The sequence below is a fragment of the Gorilla gorilla genome, chromosome 9 (genome assembly GCF_029281585.2).
Source record: "Gorilla gorilla gorilla isolate KB3781 chromosome 9, NHGRI_mGorGor1-v2.1_pri, whole genome shotgun sequence".
Taxonomy (NCBI): Eukaryota; Metazoa; Chordata; class Mammalia; order Primates; family Hominidae; genus Gorilla; species Gorilla gorilla.
Genome location: NC_073233.2, coordinates 125,472,965 through 125,491,196, shown reverse-complemented (window position 1 = coordinate 125,491,196; position 18,232 = coordinate 125,472,965). Strand labels below are relative to the sequence as shown.

At 50.4% G+C, this 18,232-nt stretch overlaps 1 protein-coding gene across 4 annotated transcripts in view; it reads left to right on the top strand.

Moving 5' to 3' along the window:
- Nucleotides 1–18,232, top strand: part of DSCAML1 (DS cell adhesion molecule like 1) — a 368,891-nt gene that overhangs the window by 248,245 nt on the left and 102,414 nt on the right. For all 4 annotated transcript variants that reach the window (XM_063693558.1, XM_063693559.1, XM_004052204.5 and 1 more), the window contains one exon: nucleotides 15,980–16,126. In XM_063693558.1, the coding sequence (XP_063549628.1) occupies nucleotides 15,980–16,126 (147 nt within the window). The remainder of the gene's footprint in view (nucleotides 1–15,979; nucleotides 16,127–18,232) is intronic.

The window sequence follows — 18,232 nt, the reverse complement described above, 5'->3', positions numbered from 1 at the left end:
GGCCTTGCTGGGGTGCAGGGAGGGGTGTACCCCTATGGGAAGGAGCTGGCAGGACTCCCCATGGCCATGTAGTGTACTTGGAAATACCTACCAAAAGTCTGGCTCTGGATTTGGACAGCCCCAGCTTTGAGATTTGGGGCAAGTTGCTGTGACCTCTCTGATCCTCAGCTTCCTTGAGTGTTAGAGGGGAAGAAGAAAACCCTTAGCCCAAGAAGGCTGTTGCAGGAATTAAAGCAGATGGTGGGAAGAGGGCTGGCTTAGAGCCTGGAATCCATTCCACGGTATTGAGCCTTTGCCACTGAGACAGGGCTGGGGCGACAGCGGCCGCTGGGATCCACACCAGCCCTCAAGGGCTTACTCTCTAGGGACAGTACCAGGGCTTGCATGTCTCAGTCCACACCTTGTCCCAGTAGAGACGAGTATGCAATGAAGCGGCACATGAGGCAGAAAGACCCATGGTGGGGGTCTTCTCCAGGAAGGGGATGTGAGCTGACTCTAAGTGGTAGGTCAGGATGAACCCTGGGAAGGGGTGGGAGAGTGTCATGAGCAGCAGCAAGGCTTGGGAGCGGAGGACCAGCGTGGCTGGAGGTCAGGGGCATGACTGTGGGCTTGGGCTGCCCTGTTAAGGATTTTGGTCTTCATCCTGAGAAAAATAGGAAGCCACGAGATGTTTTCAGCATGATCAGATGTCTATTTCAAGTGAGTCTGTATGGCTATAGTGAGAATGAATTAGATGAGACCACAAGTCTTACAGACACACAGTAGCTGCTTGCTAAACAGCAGCAGAGTGGCCTTTATAGCATGCGGGGTGTTGGGGGAGGGAAGGTTGAGCAGGGAGCAGGGCTCCATGAGGGCCAGGCCCTGGGGTCAGAATGCATCCCTACTCTTCCTACCACCTCCTAGCTGCAGAGCCACCCAGGGTAAAAGAACAATCCCAACTGCTTAGTGGCTAATGGCGGTGTAGGGTGTAGGGCGGTCCTTCAGGGCAGGAGCAGAAGGGTGGGGCCGCGCCTTAGAAGCAAGCCAAGGGTGGGCAGCTGCCATCCTCCTCCCCAAGGCCCAGGCACACCAGGGTCCCCTTCCCTGCCGCCGTGCAGCTACTGGGGTTCTGTTGCAAGGAGGTAGCTTTCCCGAATTGTAATAACAGTGATTTCTATTATACCATGAGCATCTGACACATGGAGTGAGAGCTACAAAGCACCCCCAGCGGGAAACATAAAAGTGGGGGTGGGGGCTCTGGGGAGGGTTGGAGGCTGTCGCCCCTGACTGGGCTCTGCCATGTGCAGCGGACGAGGGCCGGGAATAAAGAGGCTTATTTCAGCACCCTGTTATTATGGCATCTTGTTTTCATAGTTTGTTCAACAAACCTCTCTCCCTCTCCCTCTCCCCCCTCCTCGCTTCTCTTTTTTTCATCTTCCTCTCTCAGCAAATCCATTTAAATGCAATTCTATTCTTAAAGCGCCCCTCTCATGCATGTCTAATGAATGTCAGGGAAATGCTATTACAATGGGGCTGAGGAGGGCCCAATCTGCAGTGTGTGTACAAGTCATTTGAAAGGAAGCCTGGGAGCGCTCCAGTTTTATTACAGCATAATTAGAAATAAAATCTTGTTGCAATATGAGGATGAGAGATGTGTGCTAATCCTGGGGTAGAGAAAGATAGAGCTGTATTTAGAGGAAAGGATTCGGGGAGAGAGAGAACTAGCCACCGTGCCTCTGCACCCCCTCCCCCAGGTTTGTCTGCTGCTCCCCACCCTCTGCACCCCTAAGACCTCTAGGAGCTGCTCCGGAGACGGTGAGGGGCCCTTCTAGATCTCAGCTGCCCCAAGTGGTCACTCTGTCAGGGCTCCCGGGGAGCTGAGTAGGGTCCTTTCTGGTAACTCCACACCCCTCCCACCTACTTAAAAGACCAGTCTGTGGGCAGTTAGGAGTTGGTGGGAATGGCTGGCAGAGCCCTGGACTTGGAGACTGAGATCCAGGTCAAGTTCTGAGTCCCCCACTTAGGAGAGCTATGCATTCATTTATTCATTCAGTTGTTCAACACTTGCTGATCACCTGTTATGTACCAGGCACTGCGTTGGGTGCACTCGTTAACTGGTAATTGTCACAGGAAACAGGTTCAGAGAGATTCAGTGGCTCACGTGGCGTCATTCAGCTAGACAGGAGAACCCAAGTCCAATCCAAGCCTTCTGACTGCAGAGCGGGGTTCTCTCTGCTCTACCATGCTGTTAACTTCCTGTGTCCTCCTGAGTGCTTCCGACACCTGTCTCTCCAGTAATGCCATCTCCTATAGAGGCCAAAGGCAGAGATAAAGATGGTGGGACCTGACTGTTCCCCTTTACAGTGCAGAAAGGGGGACTTGGGGGTGTTGACACCACTTCAGCACTGACGGGCAGGCCAAAGCTTCTGGCTCTGCGTGCCTCGCACAAGTTTGCATAGCCGAGGTCCCGCCTCCCATCCACCCATTCTTCTCCTGACCCAGGCGTGTCCACCCTGCCTGACCCCAGTTGCACAAGCAAACAGCAATGGGCCAGGAGACAGGAGGCTGCTCTTGACATCTGCGCTCTGACCACACAGATGAGTTGTGTGACGCTGTGCTTCGGTTTCCTCCACGGGGGATGAGATCTGAGTCTTTGATTGAGGGTGCAGATGAGGCCCAGCCTGTGTTAACGACCCATTCCCAGGGCTAGTTCCCTGCCCACCTCATCCCTGGATGATGCCTTCAGCTTCCTCCCTGCCTCCCCTCAGCTCCTGGCCCCTGATGCCCACCGGATGGTCTTAGACTCAGTCTTTCTTCCCCATCACATTCTCTGAACCCAGCCTGTACAGTACAGCCTGAAGCCTGGTGACCTTCAGAATTGGCTCCCCTCTGCCTTTCTCCCCTCCCCATCTTCATGTCTTTGCAGAGCAGGACCCGGTTCTAGAATGTTCGTGCTGGAAGAGTCCCAGGGAAGAGCATGTCCAGATGAGGAGTGTATTCATTTTCTCTGGCTGCCATAACACAATACCACAGACTGGGTGGCCTAAACAAATTTATTTCTTACAGTTCTGGAGGCTGGAAGTCTAAGGTCAAGGTCATGGCAGGTGTGGTTTCTGGTGAGGCCTCTCTCCCTGGCTTGCAGATGGCCACCTCCTCGCTGTGTCCTCACATGGCCTTTTCTCTGTGTGTGCACGTCCTTGTGTTTTTTTTGTTTGTTTTTTTTTTACGGAATCTTGCTCTGTCGCCCAGGCTAGAGTGTGGTGGCACAATCTCAGCTCACCACAACCTCCACCTCCTGGGTTCAAGCAATTCTCCTGCCTCGGCCTCCTGAGTATCTGGGATTACAGGCACCCGCCACCACGCCCAGCTAATTTTTGTATTTTTAGTAGAGACCGGGTTTTTTCATCTTGGCCAGGCTGGTCTCAAACTCCCGACATCGTGATCCACCCATCTCAGCCTCCCAAAGTGCTGGGATTACAGGCGTGAGCCACCACACCCAGCCTCTTCCTCTTGTTATAAGGGCATCATCAGTCAGGACCCCACCCTCATGACTTCATTTAACCTTAACCACCTCTTTAAAGGCTCTATCTCCAGATACAGTTGCATTGGGAGTTAAGGCTTCAACATAACATGTTGGGGGAAACAATTCAGTCCAAAACAAGGAGGATCTAAAACCTAGAGCCAGCCTGGCCTGAGCTGGGACTTGAATCCCAGTTCCCGACTCACATCTCATGTGCTTTTCACTCTGCTACAAATCTCCCTCTGGGGTACTGAGTTGAGGGTTTATAATCCTAGGAGTTCAGAGTCCAAGGAAAGGAGAGGAAGAAGGATGGGCCTGGCTTCCCTTGGTTTTTTCAAACCCAGGCTGGCAGGGACTCCCAGGATATTCACCATCAGCAGGTGGAACCAAAAGGAAAGAAAGGAAGGTGCCCTGCAGAGTCCGCCTTGACTTGCTCCCCGCAGGCTGCCCTGGTGCCAGGGCCCCCAGACAGGAGCTAATTCCCGCCAGCCAGGAAGTATCCATCACCCTCAACTGCCCTGCCCCACAGCACAAATAGCTTGGGAGGAAAGGACAGCCCTGATTGTGGGGCAAGTTATCTCATTAGTCCTATGAACTATCTGCAGGCTCCACACTGCAGACTGACGACACTGTTTTTATAAATCTGTATTGCATGGAGCAGCAACTGGTAACCTGTATTGATTGCAATTTCTCTTTTTGAATTGGGAGGTCCCTGGGGGCCAGTTGAGGTACTTCGAGGCCCTGGCATCCTGAAGCTACCGCAGGAAACAGACTTGAGCTGTGACAGACTAAGTAGCTCTTCTCTTCCAAGAGAGACAACAATTTTTTTCTGACCCTGTGGCCAAAGCCTGGTCTCAACGCAAAGCCTCACCCTATTCGCTTGCTCCTCCCTCTGACTCCATATCCCCCATTGCCTACTGGGACCTTCCTTGCAGAGGAAAGGGGGGAGGCAAAGCAGGAAACCTTCCTCAGCTTCTGGTTTTCCTGCTTCAGGAAGGCATCTGACTCCAATAGTGGAAAAGCAGCTCCCAACCCCATGTGAATACCTATGCACTACATACGCATCATAGACCTGCCTCCCATTTAGTATTAAGATCTTTAAAAAAAAAACAAAAAAAACCTGCCCTATAAGCATACAGTGCGTATACATCACAACAGCCTTTCATAAGTATTGTTGCATGGACACCACAGAAGAACTCCACGAACAGAGAAAATCGGGGTTTAGAATCCCTAATTTGGGGGTGAGCAAATGCCCAGAAAGGTTAACGGGTGTTCCTAAAGCCACACAGCTGGTAGGTGGCAGGTCTCAAACCTCCAAATACAGAGCTCTGTATAGTACCCATTGGGACCTACGCCTCCCTAAGCTGCCAGCCCCTTTCTTGTCCCATACAATGCCCCATCAGCCTGTGCAAGTGTACCCAACAAGTACATGCACCAGCACAGGGTCACACACCAGCGCAGGTACACAACATGACAGCGCAGGTACACAACATGCCAGTGCAGGTACACACACCAGCACAGGTACACACACCAGCGCAGGTACACCCACCAGCGCAGGTACACCCACCAGCGCAGGTACACATGCCAGTGCAGGTACACCCACCAGCACAGGGTCACACACCAGCACAGGTACACAACATGCCAGTGCAGGTACACACACCAGCGCAGGTACACACACGAGCACAGGTTCACATGCCAGCGCAGGTACACAACATGCCAGCGCATGCACCATGCTCCCTTGCAGGCACATTCAGCCACCTGCCCAAGATCACACTTCCCACTAACACATGGCAACTGATCATGGCAGGATTTTTTTCTCCCTAAGCCTCAGCTTCTGAGTCCCCCTAACCTCTTACTTCACTCTGCACTAGCCTGTGAGATCATTCATCCACTCTTTCATTCAGTAACTGTAATGTCTTCCAAAACTGGTCTCATCTCACCATTTGCCCACCCACCTACTCTGGCCCTGGCTAGTGAGAGGGAAGCCTCCTTCAGAAGAATGAAGAGGCCAGGGGACCAACCTCTGCCCAGAAAGGAGAGAGAAGTCCACCTCACAGGGAAGGGGTTAGCCAAAGCACCCCCAGCATGCAGCACACACTTTCCTGGCAGCAGGGTTGGAGGAAACAGCTCTGAATTTGTGTTCAGGAGCCCCAGGTGTGAGTCCAGGCTCTTCCACTCACTAGATGTGTGGCTTGAACAAGTCTCTTAGCCCGAGCCATAATTTCCTCATCTGTAAAGGAAGAGAAGGATGGTCTTCCTAGGTGTGTACCAATGGTCAAAAGAGGGAAGATGTGCCTGGCACAGTGCCTGGTATTTGATAGGCATTTCAGCACATGGGTGTCCACTGATTCATGCACCTCGGGGTGCTTTTCTTGCAGAGTTTTTATAACAATTTAAGACATTTCACCTGGATCTCTCTCCAAATCCAAAGTACAGTGCTTGGAGAGAGGTACCTAAAAGAGTTGGGGAGGGGAAGTTTATAGCTGCTTGGTGCCTGGACACAGGGCTTCTTCCACAAGGGCCCGAGCTGTGGAAACCTTTCATGTGTAAGAGATTGAGCTCCCCTTAAGACAGGCAGAGATGGAACCACCCAAGGCAGCTTGATTCCAGGGCTTCTCTTTCCTCAGAGCACAGCACTACATCGCCTGCACTGTTTTTTTTTGTTGTTGTTGTTGTTGTTGTTGTGGGTTTTTTTTTTTTTTTTTTGATAGGGAGTCTCACTCTGTCCCCCAGCTGAAATGCAGTCATATGATCTCGGCTCACTGCTGGATTCAAGCGATTCTCCTGTCTCAGCCTTCTGAGTAGCTGAAATTACAGGAGCCTGACACCATGCCCAGCTAATTTTTGTATTTTAGTAGAGACGGGGTTTCACCATGTTGCCCAGGCTGGTCTCAAACTCCGGACCTCAAGTGATCCACCCTACTTGGCCTCCCAAAGTGCTGGGATTACAGGCATGAGCCACCATGCCCGGCCTCATTGCATCTTCTATTTCACATACCTCTGATCTGAATGTTGGGTCCTGGACTTTAATGTGGTTCCATCCTGAAACCAGCAGCCCTGTGTTGCTAGTAGTCCCTCTTCGGGCTGGGGGTAGCATTTCCTATCTAGTCACCTAACGAAGAGGTACATCTTTAGTCGGGGAGGGACACAGAAGCCGGGGTGCTACTGAGGGAGTGTCTGTTCCCACCTTCCCCCTGGGCCCTGCCATGGGAAGTGTGAGGTCCCACTGCCCACATGGGCTCAGCTGGGAGACCCTGCAGGGGCCTCACTAAGATAAGACCACCATGGCTTACAGTCCAGACAACCTGGGCTGTGTTTTTGTCTGTACTTTTTCTCTTCTGTTAGCTCCAAACCATCCGTCTTGCTTTATGTCCCAAGCTGGGGAAACAAGGAAAGGATCAAAGTGGCCCAAAGAGGAAATAGTGGCCCAAACCATTGCAATGTGGCAGCAGTGGCTAGAGGGGGAGAGAGCCCCAGGGCACAGGGCACATTGGGAACAGGAGTCCAGGTTGGAAGTTCAGCTGCCTCACCCCATGTGGAGATGCCTCCTCCACTGCCAGGATTCATTGATTCAACACATCAGATGTTCACTGAGCATCTGCTGTGTGCAAGATGTCTTCTGGAGCTGGCATACAGGGTGAACCAAAATAACTTCTTGCTCTCAAACAGAAGCAGCATGTGCTCCAAGGACAAATAAAACAGAGTAAAGAGTTGGGCAGGGACGAGGAACACAGTCTAATTTTTAGAGAGTGGTCAGACAAGACTTCTCCAAGGAGCTGTTACTAAGCAGAGACCTGAATGAGGCCAGAAGTAAGTCAAGGAAAGAGCATTTCAGGCCAAAAGGAATTGTGACAGCAAAGGCCTTGGGGTGGAAGTGTGCAAATGCACGTGCAGACACACGCATTTTAAAATCCCCGTAGTGGATGATCCTCAAGGGTTATTGCAGCTCCAACATTCCTTAAGCCGTGAACTTCTAAATCGCTGGGGGAGAAAGGTTCTTAAGGATGGTCTGGTTTATTTCTTCTATTCAAGACTGAAATCCCCTGTGCAATATCTCAGCCAAGGGTTTCTTCAGCATCAATTTAAATACTCCCGGTGACAGGAGACTCACTACCTGACAAAGACACTCATTCCAACTTTTTTTTATTATTATTACTGTACTTTAAGTTCCAGGGTACATGTGCACAGCGTGCAGGTTTGTTACATAGGCATACATGTGCCATGTTGGTTTGCTGCACCCATCAACTCGTCATTTACATTAGGTATTTCTCCTAATGCTATCCCTCCCCCCAGCCCCTCATCCCCCGACAGGCCCCAGTGTGTGATGTTCCCCGCCCTGTGTCCAAGTGATCTCATTGTTCAAATCCCACCTATCACTCATTCCAACTTTTTATAGCCTTGACTTAAATTTTTTTTCAACTTTAATTGTGGTAAAATATCCATAACATAAAATTTACCATCTTAATCATTTTTAAGGGTTAAGTTCAGTCATGTTTAAGTTCAGTTGCCTTTTGTAAAACTGAAACTCCATTCCCTTTAAACCAGCAGTCCCCCACTGGCTTCATGGAAGACAATATTTCCACGGGACAGGGGTAGGGGGATACGGGTGAAACTGTTTCATTTCAGGTCATTAGGCATTAGATTCTCATAAGGAGCGCGCAACCTAGATCCCTCGCAGGCACAGTTCACAATAGGGTTCGCACTCCTGTGAGAATCTAATGCTGCTGCTGATCTGACAGGAGGAAATGCTCGCTCGCCTGCCACTCACCTCCTGCTCTGAGGCCCAGTTACTAACAGGCCACGAACAGGTACTGGTCCACAGCCCCAAGGTTGGGAACCCCTGCATTAAACAACTCCCCCTTTTCCCTCCCTCTAGCCCCTAGCAACCACCATTCTACTTTCTGTCTCTATGAGCTTGACAACTCCAATACTTCCTATAAGTAAAGTAGAATCATGCCATATTTGCCTTTTTGCGGTTGGCTTATTTCACTTAGGATAATGTCCTCAAGATTCATCCATGTTGAAGCATGTGCCCAAATTTCCATCTTTTTCAAGACTGAATAATATTCCATTGTATGTATATATCACATGTTGTTTATCCATTTGTCTGTTGATGGACAGTTTGGTTTCTTCCACCTTTTTGGCTATTGTGAATAATGCTGCTATGAACATGGGTGTGCAAATATCTCTCTCCCTACTTTCAATTCTTTTGGATATATACCCATAAGTAGAATCATTGGATCGTATAGTAATTCTATTTTTTATTTTGGGGGGAACCATCATACTATTTAATCTTGACTTTTGAATGCTCACTTTTGTGAGCATCTGGCAAACCTCTTGCCACTGCTAATTAGAGCTTTATTCCTTTTTTTTTTTTTTTTTTTTTTTTTTTTTTTTGACAGAGTTTTACTCTTGTTGCCCAGGCTGGAGTGCAATGGCGTGATCTCAGCTCACTGCAACATCCACCTCCCAGGTTCAAGCGATTCTCCTGCCTCAGCTTCCTGAGTAGCTGGGATTACAGGCACCCACCACCAGGCCCGGCTAGTTTTTGTATTTTTAGCAGAGATGGGGTTTCACCACATTGGCCAGGCTGGTCTCGAACTCCTGACCTCAGGTGATCCACCCTCCTTGGCCTCCCAAAGTACTGGGATTATAGGTGTGAGCCACTGCGCCCAGCCTAGACCATTTTTCTTAAAGGTCTAACTGGATGTAGTAGAAATAGTGATTAGCAGGACAAGAGCTTTGCCAGGTGCAGAAACACTCAGAAATGGGAGTGGATTTAATCTGGGAAGGCTTCCTGAAGAAGGTGAATTTCCAGCTGGGATCAGACTTTTCTGAGTTGCAGTTTCCTCGTGAGTGAAATGGGGACAAAACTGCCGTAGAGTTTTGGGAAATTTCATTCATGCATTCACTCTGGAAACACGTACTGAGTGCCTGTTTTATGACCAGATTGAGATGGGAATGCACTGGAGGATTCTGAGCAGAGGAGCCACAGGATCTGATGTGGATTGAAAGCATTGCTCTGGCTGTGTGCTGGGGACAGAAGGAGGAGGGGCAGGGGTGGATTCAGGGTGGCCAGTCAGGAGGCTGCTGGCCCCTGCCTCATTCAATCCTTTCCCTTCCTTTGCTCTAGAGACTGCAGTGGGATCTGTCCAGTTCAGATCCTCCCCCAAACCCCCAGTTTCCCCCTCCTCCCCTGTCTATCACCTTCTCCCCACCACACTCCCCCTCACCCCTCCCTGAGAGCAGAGCAGCCAGGGCCCCACCTTTGCAGAGGGTGGCTTTTCTCTGTCCAGCCCTCTGGGGCTGCCAGAAGCCCAGAGGTTTCTATCAATTATCTCTCCATGGCTCCTGCAGCTCCAGGGAGTCTCCAAAGCCCAGCTCTCTGACCTTTTAGAAAAAGACAGAAAAGATGCTGTCAGCTCACTTAACACCTGTGTGCAGGGCCTCAGAATTGCCAAGGAGGCTTCTTCATCTCCAAGCTCCCTGCTCTCCAACCCAGCTCCTGAGGAGGAAGGAGGGAGTCTACCTGCAGGAGGCCTGACCGCAGGAGGCGCTGAGGGCCCCGGCAGCCCCAACCTCAGCTACTCCGGCCCTTCATCTTCCTGAGATGACATGGAGCCAGCCACCCACGTGCTGGGGACTTTCATACTCAGTATTTAACTTAATCCTCCCAACAGCCCTGTGACATCAGTTCTATTTCTTTTCTCCATTTTCCTGAAGAAGAAATGGGGCTTGCACTAGTATAGTGGGATCATGGAGACATCAAATTGTCAATGAGTGTGAAGAGTCTTTGCAAATTGATCTCATCCAGGGGTTCTCTGCCCTGCACATAAGACACTCCCTACAGCTCTTTAAAAAATCCATTCCCAGACCACCACACCCTCAGAGAGAGATTCAGACTTCCACTTGAAAAGATCCTTTGATGATTCTAATCTACAAACATGGTTGAAAACACTTACCAAATCCAAATTCCCCTCTTTTTACGGATGGGAAACTGAGGGTCTGAGAGAAGACTGGCCCTCCCTAAAGGCACCCTGGGTGAGCTGCCCAGAGCAGCCATGAGAAATCACTGCAAACTGGGTGGCTTTAAACAACAGAGTTCTGGAGACTGGAAGTCCAAAATGGAGGTGCTGGCAGGGCCAGCGTCTCTCTACAGGCTCTAGGGGAGGGTCCTTCCTGGCCTCTCCTAGCTTCTGGTGGCTGCTGGCAATCCTTGCGTTTCTTTGCTGTTTGTTAGGTGCATCCTCCTGACTCTGCTTCCACCTCTGCACAGCACTTTCCCTGGGTGCGTGTCTGTGTCCAGATCGCCCTCTTCTTAGACGAACACTAGTCTTATTAGAACTCAGGGCTCAATCTAACCCAGGAGGACCCCAATTAAACTTGATTACATTTGCAAAGACCATATTTCCAGTAAGGTCACATTCACAGATCCTAGGGGGCATTAATTTGTTGGGGGGATGCTATTCAACCCAGGATACACCCCAACATGAGTGGCAGAGCCTGGACTCCAACCTGGAATCCTATATCCCCACCCTGGGCTTTCCCCACTACCCCTGGTGGCCCAGCCCCCCTTTGTACAGCTCCTTTTACTCATAGCTTCCACAAGACCTTCCACAGCCTTCCCCAGTACCCCAGCACTGACGGCCACACCTTCCATGGTGGAAGGATATTGTCTCCTAACTGTGGGATCCCAGAGGGCAGAGACCAAGTCCAGGACTTCTCCCATGGTGCCCAGACCAAGACCTGGAGACACTCCAGAAAGACGTGATAGATTCAGCCAAACTGAGCTGGATGGATGAATGCTCCTCCAGGAGGCAGTGAGGACCTCATTGACAGAAGCGACCAGGCAGAGGCTGGCTGACCATATGTCCCTATGAGTGGTGCTGTCATTCTAGGAGAGTCAGTCCAGCGCAGAGCTTTGGAAGAGGATAGGAAGTCGACTAATGGTCCAGGCTCTACCACCTTCTAGCTGTGTGACCTTGGATGGGTTATGTAACCTCTCTGTGCTTCAGTTAATAATAATTGTATCCATTTCAAAGGGTTGTGGGGATTAAATGAGATAATGTACGTAAAGTCATTGGCCTAATTTGTAATAGCTACTCAATAAATACTTAGCTTTAAAAAAAGTAGAGTCCTGCTCAAGATCACAGAGGAAAGGGGATGGCAAAACAGGTCAGGGTCTTTGTGGTAATAATAAAAGGAAGAAAAGCAGAAACCAACCACTCCCCTAGTCATAAGCATGTAGATAGATGATACCACAGCCTTTGAAATATGTCAATCAAGCAATGTCAAGGGCACAGTCAGCATTTAAACGTAGCTCTGTGTCTTGGTCTTACAGCCTAAAGGAATGGCACCCTCCAGCCTAAACTCACAGGGACACTGTTGGCATTTGGGGTGGAACAGTTCTTTGTGACTCAAGCCCCTAACCACTAAATGCCCTTAGCAACCCCAAATTATGCTGTCAACCCCAAATGTCCCACCTCCCCCAACCTGTCCAAGTGGCCTCAGGATTGGTGCTGGACCCGGAGGTACTGGCTGCCATTTTATCCTTCTCCCGTGGGACCCAGCCTGCCTCAAAGCAGAGAACGTGGGCCAGCTACTCTTCTCCCTTCCCAGGGATGGCTAGTTGCATCTGGGGTGCAGAGCATGGGCTGCCAGCCCGGGAGGCCAGCCATGTTGTCCAACCCTGGCCCGTCTCCATCCCCAAACAGCGGGCCGGGCCTCCCTCCGCTCTCCACACTGTATGAGGCTCACTCCACATGCCTCTTGCTCCTTCCTTCCCCAGCAGGGTCCACCGTCCGATGCTCATCAAACATGCAGAACTGATGTTGCACAAGCCCCCCCAAGGGGACTAACATCATACCCCTGATTTCTCCTTCCCCTCTCGCGCTGTGCATCCCCCTGGCTGCAGCCTGCCTTTGTTTCAGGAGGAGCAAAACACTGTGTCTGAAAACGTTACTGCAATTAAATATGCACAAGAAGGGGGGGAGGGAGGGGAAAATGAGGACAATGAAGGATGTGAAACATCAGATGCAGCAGCTGCTTGTTGCTATAGAAACCCTAGCTCCCCACCACCATCAAGGCAGCATCAGCCCCCCCACCCTCCACCCCCCACCCCTAGTTTAAAATCCTCGTAGGGCCAAGTGCTCTGTTTGTCTTGAGGTGCCGGGAGATGCAAGATCACAGGGTCCTAGCTGTCCAGGGCTGGAGCACCTGTCGGCTGTGAGCATTGATTTCTGTGTCTTTCCTGCTTTTCCTCACCCCACCATCACTACCTCCCGACACTGGCACTCCTGATTGGCAGCAACGCCCTCCAGTAGTTCTGCATTCCAGTCCCAGTTACATAATAAATTACAAGAGAGCTTCCGCGTTTGACTTTGGGATGTCACAACATGGAGACAAAACGGCACATGCAGAGTCCACTGGGGAGCCGGCTTTCTCCATGCTTCCTCGGTTCCTCTGACAGCCAGCTGCAGGGCTTGGCGCCCTCCACCTTCCTTCTCGTCCTCACCCACAGCCCCGAGTGGGGGTCTGCCTAGTTGCGGGTTCTGCCCGGCTGTGGTCTGTGTGCTGGAGCCGGGCAGAGTGGGGTGTCCACAAACTCTAGGTTCCAGAAGATGGGCAGGCTGCCAGATGGCCGAGTGCCCATCTGGGAGGATCCCCAACAAGATGTAGCTCAACCGGGATCAATGGGAAGTTCCAGACTCTGGCCCACATAACCACTGTTCAAGGACAGAGAGAGGGAAAGTGGCATGGCAGCAGCTCACAGAGACAGGGCCAGGGTCTTTAGTTGACTGCAAGGAGAGTAGTATAACGGGGGTGCCTCCCTCCTCCCACACCATCCCCATGACAAGGTGATGCAGGCTGAGGCTGGGTGTTGGTAGTCTTGCTCTACTCTGCTCTGATGGGCTAAGTCTAATCTTAGAGGCTTTCAAAGTGGGGCACAGTGTCTGGCACATGGTAGGTCCAGTCCTATACAGAGATGTGTGGGAGGGAGGAAAGAAAGGAGGGAGGGAGGGGCAATTGGAATTGTAGATAAACCAAACTTCATTCAGAAGCAAGAGACCAGACTGATGAAGTTATTTGAAACTATATTAAATAAATAACTATTAAAAAATAAAATCCCTGTCATCCCAACTCTTTGGAGGGCCAAGGCAGAAGGATCCTTTGCATCCAGGAGTTTGAGACTAGCCTGGGCAACATAGCGAGACCTCATCTCTACAAAAAAAATTTTTTAATTAGCCAGTTGTGGTGGTGCATGACTGTGGTCCCAGCTACTGGGGAGGCTGGGGTGCAAGGATCGCTTGAGCCCAGGATGTCAAGGCTGCAATGAGCTGTGATCACACCACTGCACTCAGTCTGGGTGGCAGAGTGACAGTCTGTCTCAAAAAATATATAAAATGAAAATAAAATCCTAAGGCTGAAGAAAATTCAAAGGGCATCACAGCTGCCTTCCAGTGTATAAGGGAGTATGTCAGGAACACGGGTTTCGGCTGGTTCAGCGTGGCACTAGTGAGTCAAAGCAGGACACACAGAGGGAGTGCCAAGAAGATCAGTGGTCACCAAGGAAGACTGATCTAAAAGTCAACTTTGGAATGGGCTGCTGAGTGAGGGAGGGAGTTCCCCAGCCCCAGAGATATTCAAACGAAGGCTGGTGAACCTTTGTCAAAGATATCGTCGTGCACTCAGCTTTTCAGCCCTGCAGTTCTACGGCCTCCAGTGGCAGAAGGTGCCCTATGGTGAGGTCCCCACCTCCAGGCGCTGAGAATCTTGGACTTGTGCTTGGGATGGTGGAGGGAGATGGGTGGGATACCACAGAATATTCCTCACAGGAGCAGAGCTCTCATCTTGGCTGAGGGGATGTCACTTAGGCCTCAGGTAGCAGACCTCTAAATAATAGGGCTAGAAGGGCATGGAACTGCCCAAAATGTTTCCCTCTGCCAGCCTGACATGTGGTGCTATCGGGTTCTTCCCGTGGGTTCAGCATGACCCTCTCCCCTGCAGCTTTGAAGTCACTATCATTATCCTGATTCCAAGGCCGCCTCCCATGGAAATGGCAGCCTGGGCCCTCCAGGTCTGCCTGGGAAATCCCCAAAGAGGAGGCAGAGGACCCCAGGGTTCTCCTCTCCATCTCAGTCTGGCCTCAGTGGGAGGACACATCCATGAGCTTAGGGAGTCTAGTGCAAACCCCGCCCCCCAACCCTCAAGTCCAGTTTTCTCCTTTAAATCAGCCTTTATCAGCTCAAGGTCAGGGTGAGCCTTAGGACCTTAGACAAGGAAATCCACTTCCCCTCTGGGGTGGAGCGGGGGGGTCTTGTGTCGCAATCTGCAAAGTGGGCACGCTGCCACCTGTGCTTCCTGCTCTCCTGCTAGGTCCCAACAGTCGGGGCAGAGATGGCTGTGGCAGTGGCAGGAGACATAGAGCACCATGCCTGGTCTCTTACTGCCTTGCACACAACGGGTGTTTGAGAACTGTTTGAATGATTTTTGTGTATCTGCCCCTCCTTGTCCCCATCCTGGTATAGCTTTGCCTCAGTAATCATTTGTTGAGTGAATAAAGGATTTAAATTGAGAGAAAGGGATGGAGGCTTATGTATAATTCCATACAGAAGGACAACTGGGAGTCAGAAGTTCCAGTCCACTTCCTGGCTGTGCGACCTGGGCCAGTTACTTTACTACAAGCCTCAGTTTCCTTCTTTGTAAAATAGAGCTAGCATCTCGAACAGTTGTAAAAGCCAACGAGCAAGGAATATGAAAGAGTTGCAAACTCTTGCAAAGAGGTAGGAAAGATGAGAACTAATATTCACTTAGTGAGGGCTTATTCTGCACCAGACACCTTATTATTTTTATTTTTACTTTTTTAGAGACAAGAGTCTCACACTGTCACCCAGGCTGGAGTACAGTGGTGAGATCACGGCTCACTGCAGCCTTGACCTCCTGGGCTCAGGCAATCCTCCTGCCTCAGCCTCCCAAGTATCTGGGACTACAGGCGTGCCCTACCAAACCCAGCTAATTGTTTAATTTTTTTTTTTTTATAGACAGGGTCTCCCTATATTGCCCAGGCTAGTCTCCAATTCCAATTCCTGGTCTCAAGTGATCCTCCTGCCTCAGCCTCCCAAAGCATTGGGATTACAGGTGCGAGCCACCACACCTGGCCCCATTTTTTAAATCTGTACACCCACCCCATTATTTTTACCCTATTGTACAGATAAGGCTCAGAGAGGTTAAGTAACTTTCCCAAGGTCACACAGCCCATAAGTAGAAAAGCCAGATCGGGACCCAGATCTCAGTCTAACTCTAAAGCCCAGCTTCTTTCTGTTAAACCCTGGAGCATCTACACTGAAAGGAACAATTACTATCATTTCTATTTGTCATTTTGTTTGTGTGTGAAAATCCTCATCTGTCAGAGACGCTACCCTGCCTCTGAGGCTGCACCAAACCGGGAAGTAACGAACTATGTCCTGATTGTGTCTCCAGAAAACAGGTTTTTTATTACCTACCACGGCGGGCTGTACATCTCTGACGTACAGAAGGAGGACGCCCTCTCCACCTATCGCTGCATCACCAAGCACAAGTATAGCGGGGAGACCCGGCAGAGCAATGGGGCACGCCTCTCCGTGACAGGTAGGGGAGAGGGCCTGGGGAGAACGGGGCAGGCTGGGAAGGGAGGACACCAGGCCATCCCTGGAACTTGGCATGTCCCACCGCAGATGGAGGAGCCCCCTGTGTACTCAGGGAAATCAGAGAAAGAGATTAAAGAAATCGGGTACTGAAACCACCAAGGAAGACCTCTGCTATGTTTTCATTTTCAAATAATGAGGCTACGAGACTCACCCTCTTTTTCCCTTTTTTTTCTTTTTTTTTTTTTTTTTTTTTTTTGGTCTTTCCTGTCAGGAAGCTCATAGATAAAATCTGATACTCAAACATAGTAACTATTAGTGTTGCTTTTGCTGGGGGTGGGGGGATTGCATTTCCATGCCTCTAGGTGCTTTTGAGTATTCTATCTTTTCTTTCTTTCTTTCTTTCTTTTCCTTTCTTTCTTTATTTCCTCCCTCCCTCCCTCCCTCCTCCCTCCTCCCTTCTCCCTTCCCTTCCCTTTCCTTTCCTTCCCTTCCCTTTCTTTCTTTTTTCTGAGACAGAGTTTCTCTCTTGTTGCCCAGGCTGGAGTGCAATGGCATGATCTTGGCTAACTGCAACTTCCGCCCCCTGGGTTCAAGCAATTCTCCTGCCTCAACCTCCTGAGCAGCTGGGATTACAGGCATGCGCCACCACGCCCGGCTAATTTTTGTGTTTTTTAGTAGAGACAGGGTTTCACCATGTTGGCTAGGCTGGTCTTGAACTCCTGACCTCAGGTGAGCTGCCCGCCTCAGCCTCCCAAAGTGCTGGGATTGCAGGTATGAGCCACTGCGCGCGGCCTGAGGATTCTATCTGATCAATGAGTACACATGTATCTTTTGTCACAGGCCACCTCGCAACAACATTTGAAAGCAGGCAGAACATAATTTATAAACAAAATATTTCTAAACAGAATAGAGGATTCTTCTTTTGGGGTGATTATAGCTTCTCGGGAGGGATAGAAACTGGTGTTTATTGAATCCTCCTGTGTATCTGGGATTCCCTCATTTGTTTCTGTCAGGGACCGTCATAGCCCTGTGAGGTGTGTGCTGTTCCCCCTATTTTTACAGGCGAGGAAACCAAATCTTAGGGAAGCCGAGTGACTTGCCAGAGCTATTTAACCAGTGGGAGGCACAGCCAGAATTCAAACTCTGAACCCCTGGCCTCGGGGTCCTTCCAGCTACAGGACCCCATAGAAGGGGTCAGTTGAATGCCCATACCCACGCTGAGGTCACAGGGAGGCGCTCCTCGAGATAGGCTTTCGGAACAGTGGTTTCCAAACTCTTTGACCACAATGCCCAGACAGACGTTCTTATCACAGCCTGCACGATGCACACTGGCATTTTCTACCATGCTCGTTGCAAGGCGCTCTGGAATTTTCTATTCTATTCTATCTAATTCTGATTTCTCTAAATGCTGGCCACAACTTACCAAATGGATTTCACAACCTCCTAAAAGTTTGCGAGTTGAAAATCTCTGTCTTGAGATTGGAGTTTTTGGAACGGGGATGAACGCTAAGTCAGAACACCCGGCTTTTGGGATTAGACTCATGAAATCTCACAGCCTCTCTAGGCCTCTGGAAGAGGAACCAGTCTAGGTGGCTGCTCTGATTCTGTGTGCCTCTGGCGCTCAGAGCTCTGCCCTGAGTTTGGTGGTTTGGTGATGAGCTCTGCCCTGACCCACAGAGACTCTCTCCAGGACCCGTTCCACTTGTCTGTCACATGTGGGGCAAGGCCAGGAGATCAGGAGCTGGGAGGGCAACAACCCAGCTCCCGATTCACCCCTGTGTCTTCAGCGCCTGGCCCTGTGCTTAACACACAGTAGGTGCCAAGTAAATATTTATGGCATTAATCAATGTCGAGGGAAACCGTGCTGTCATAAGGGTAGGGGACGGGGCTGCTCCGTGCAGCCCCATCTTTGTGGCTTGACTTTGGAATCTGCAGCCCAATTTCCAAAGGGCTCGCCTCAAAATGACAGGGACTTGTTTGTATGGTGTTTTGCATCTCATTTGCATGCTTATCCTGCAATGTGGGAAAGACACAGAAATCCCCTTCCTGCAGGCCTGCTCCCTTCTCCTCCGTGAATATTTGGCCCCTTCATCCTCTAGTCTTCTGG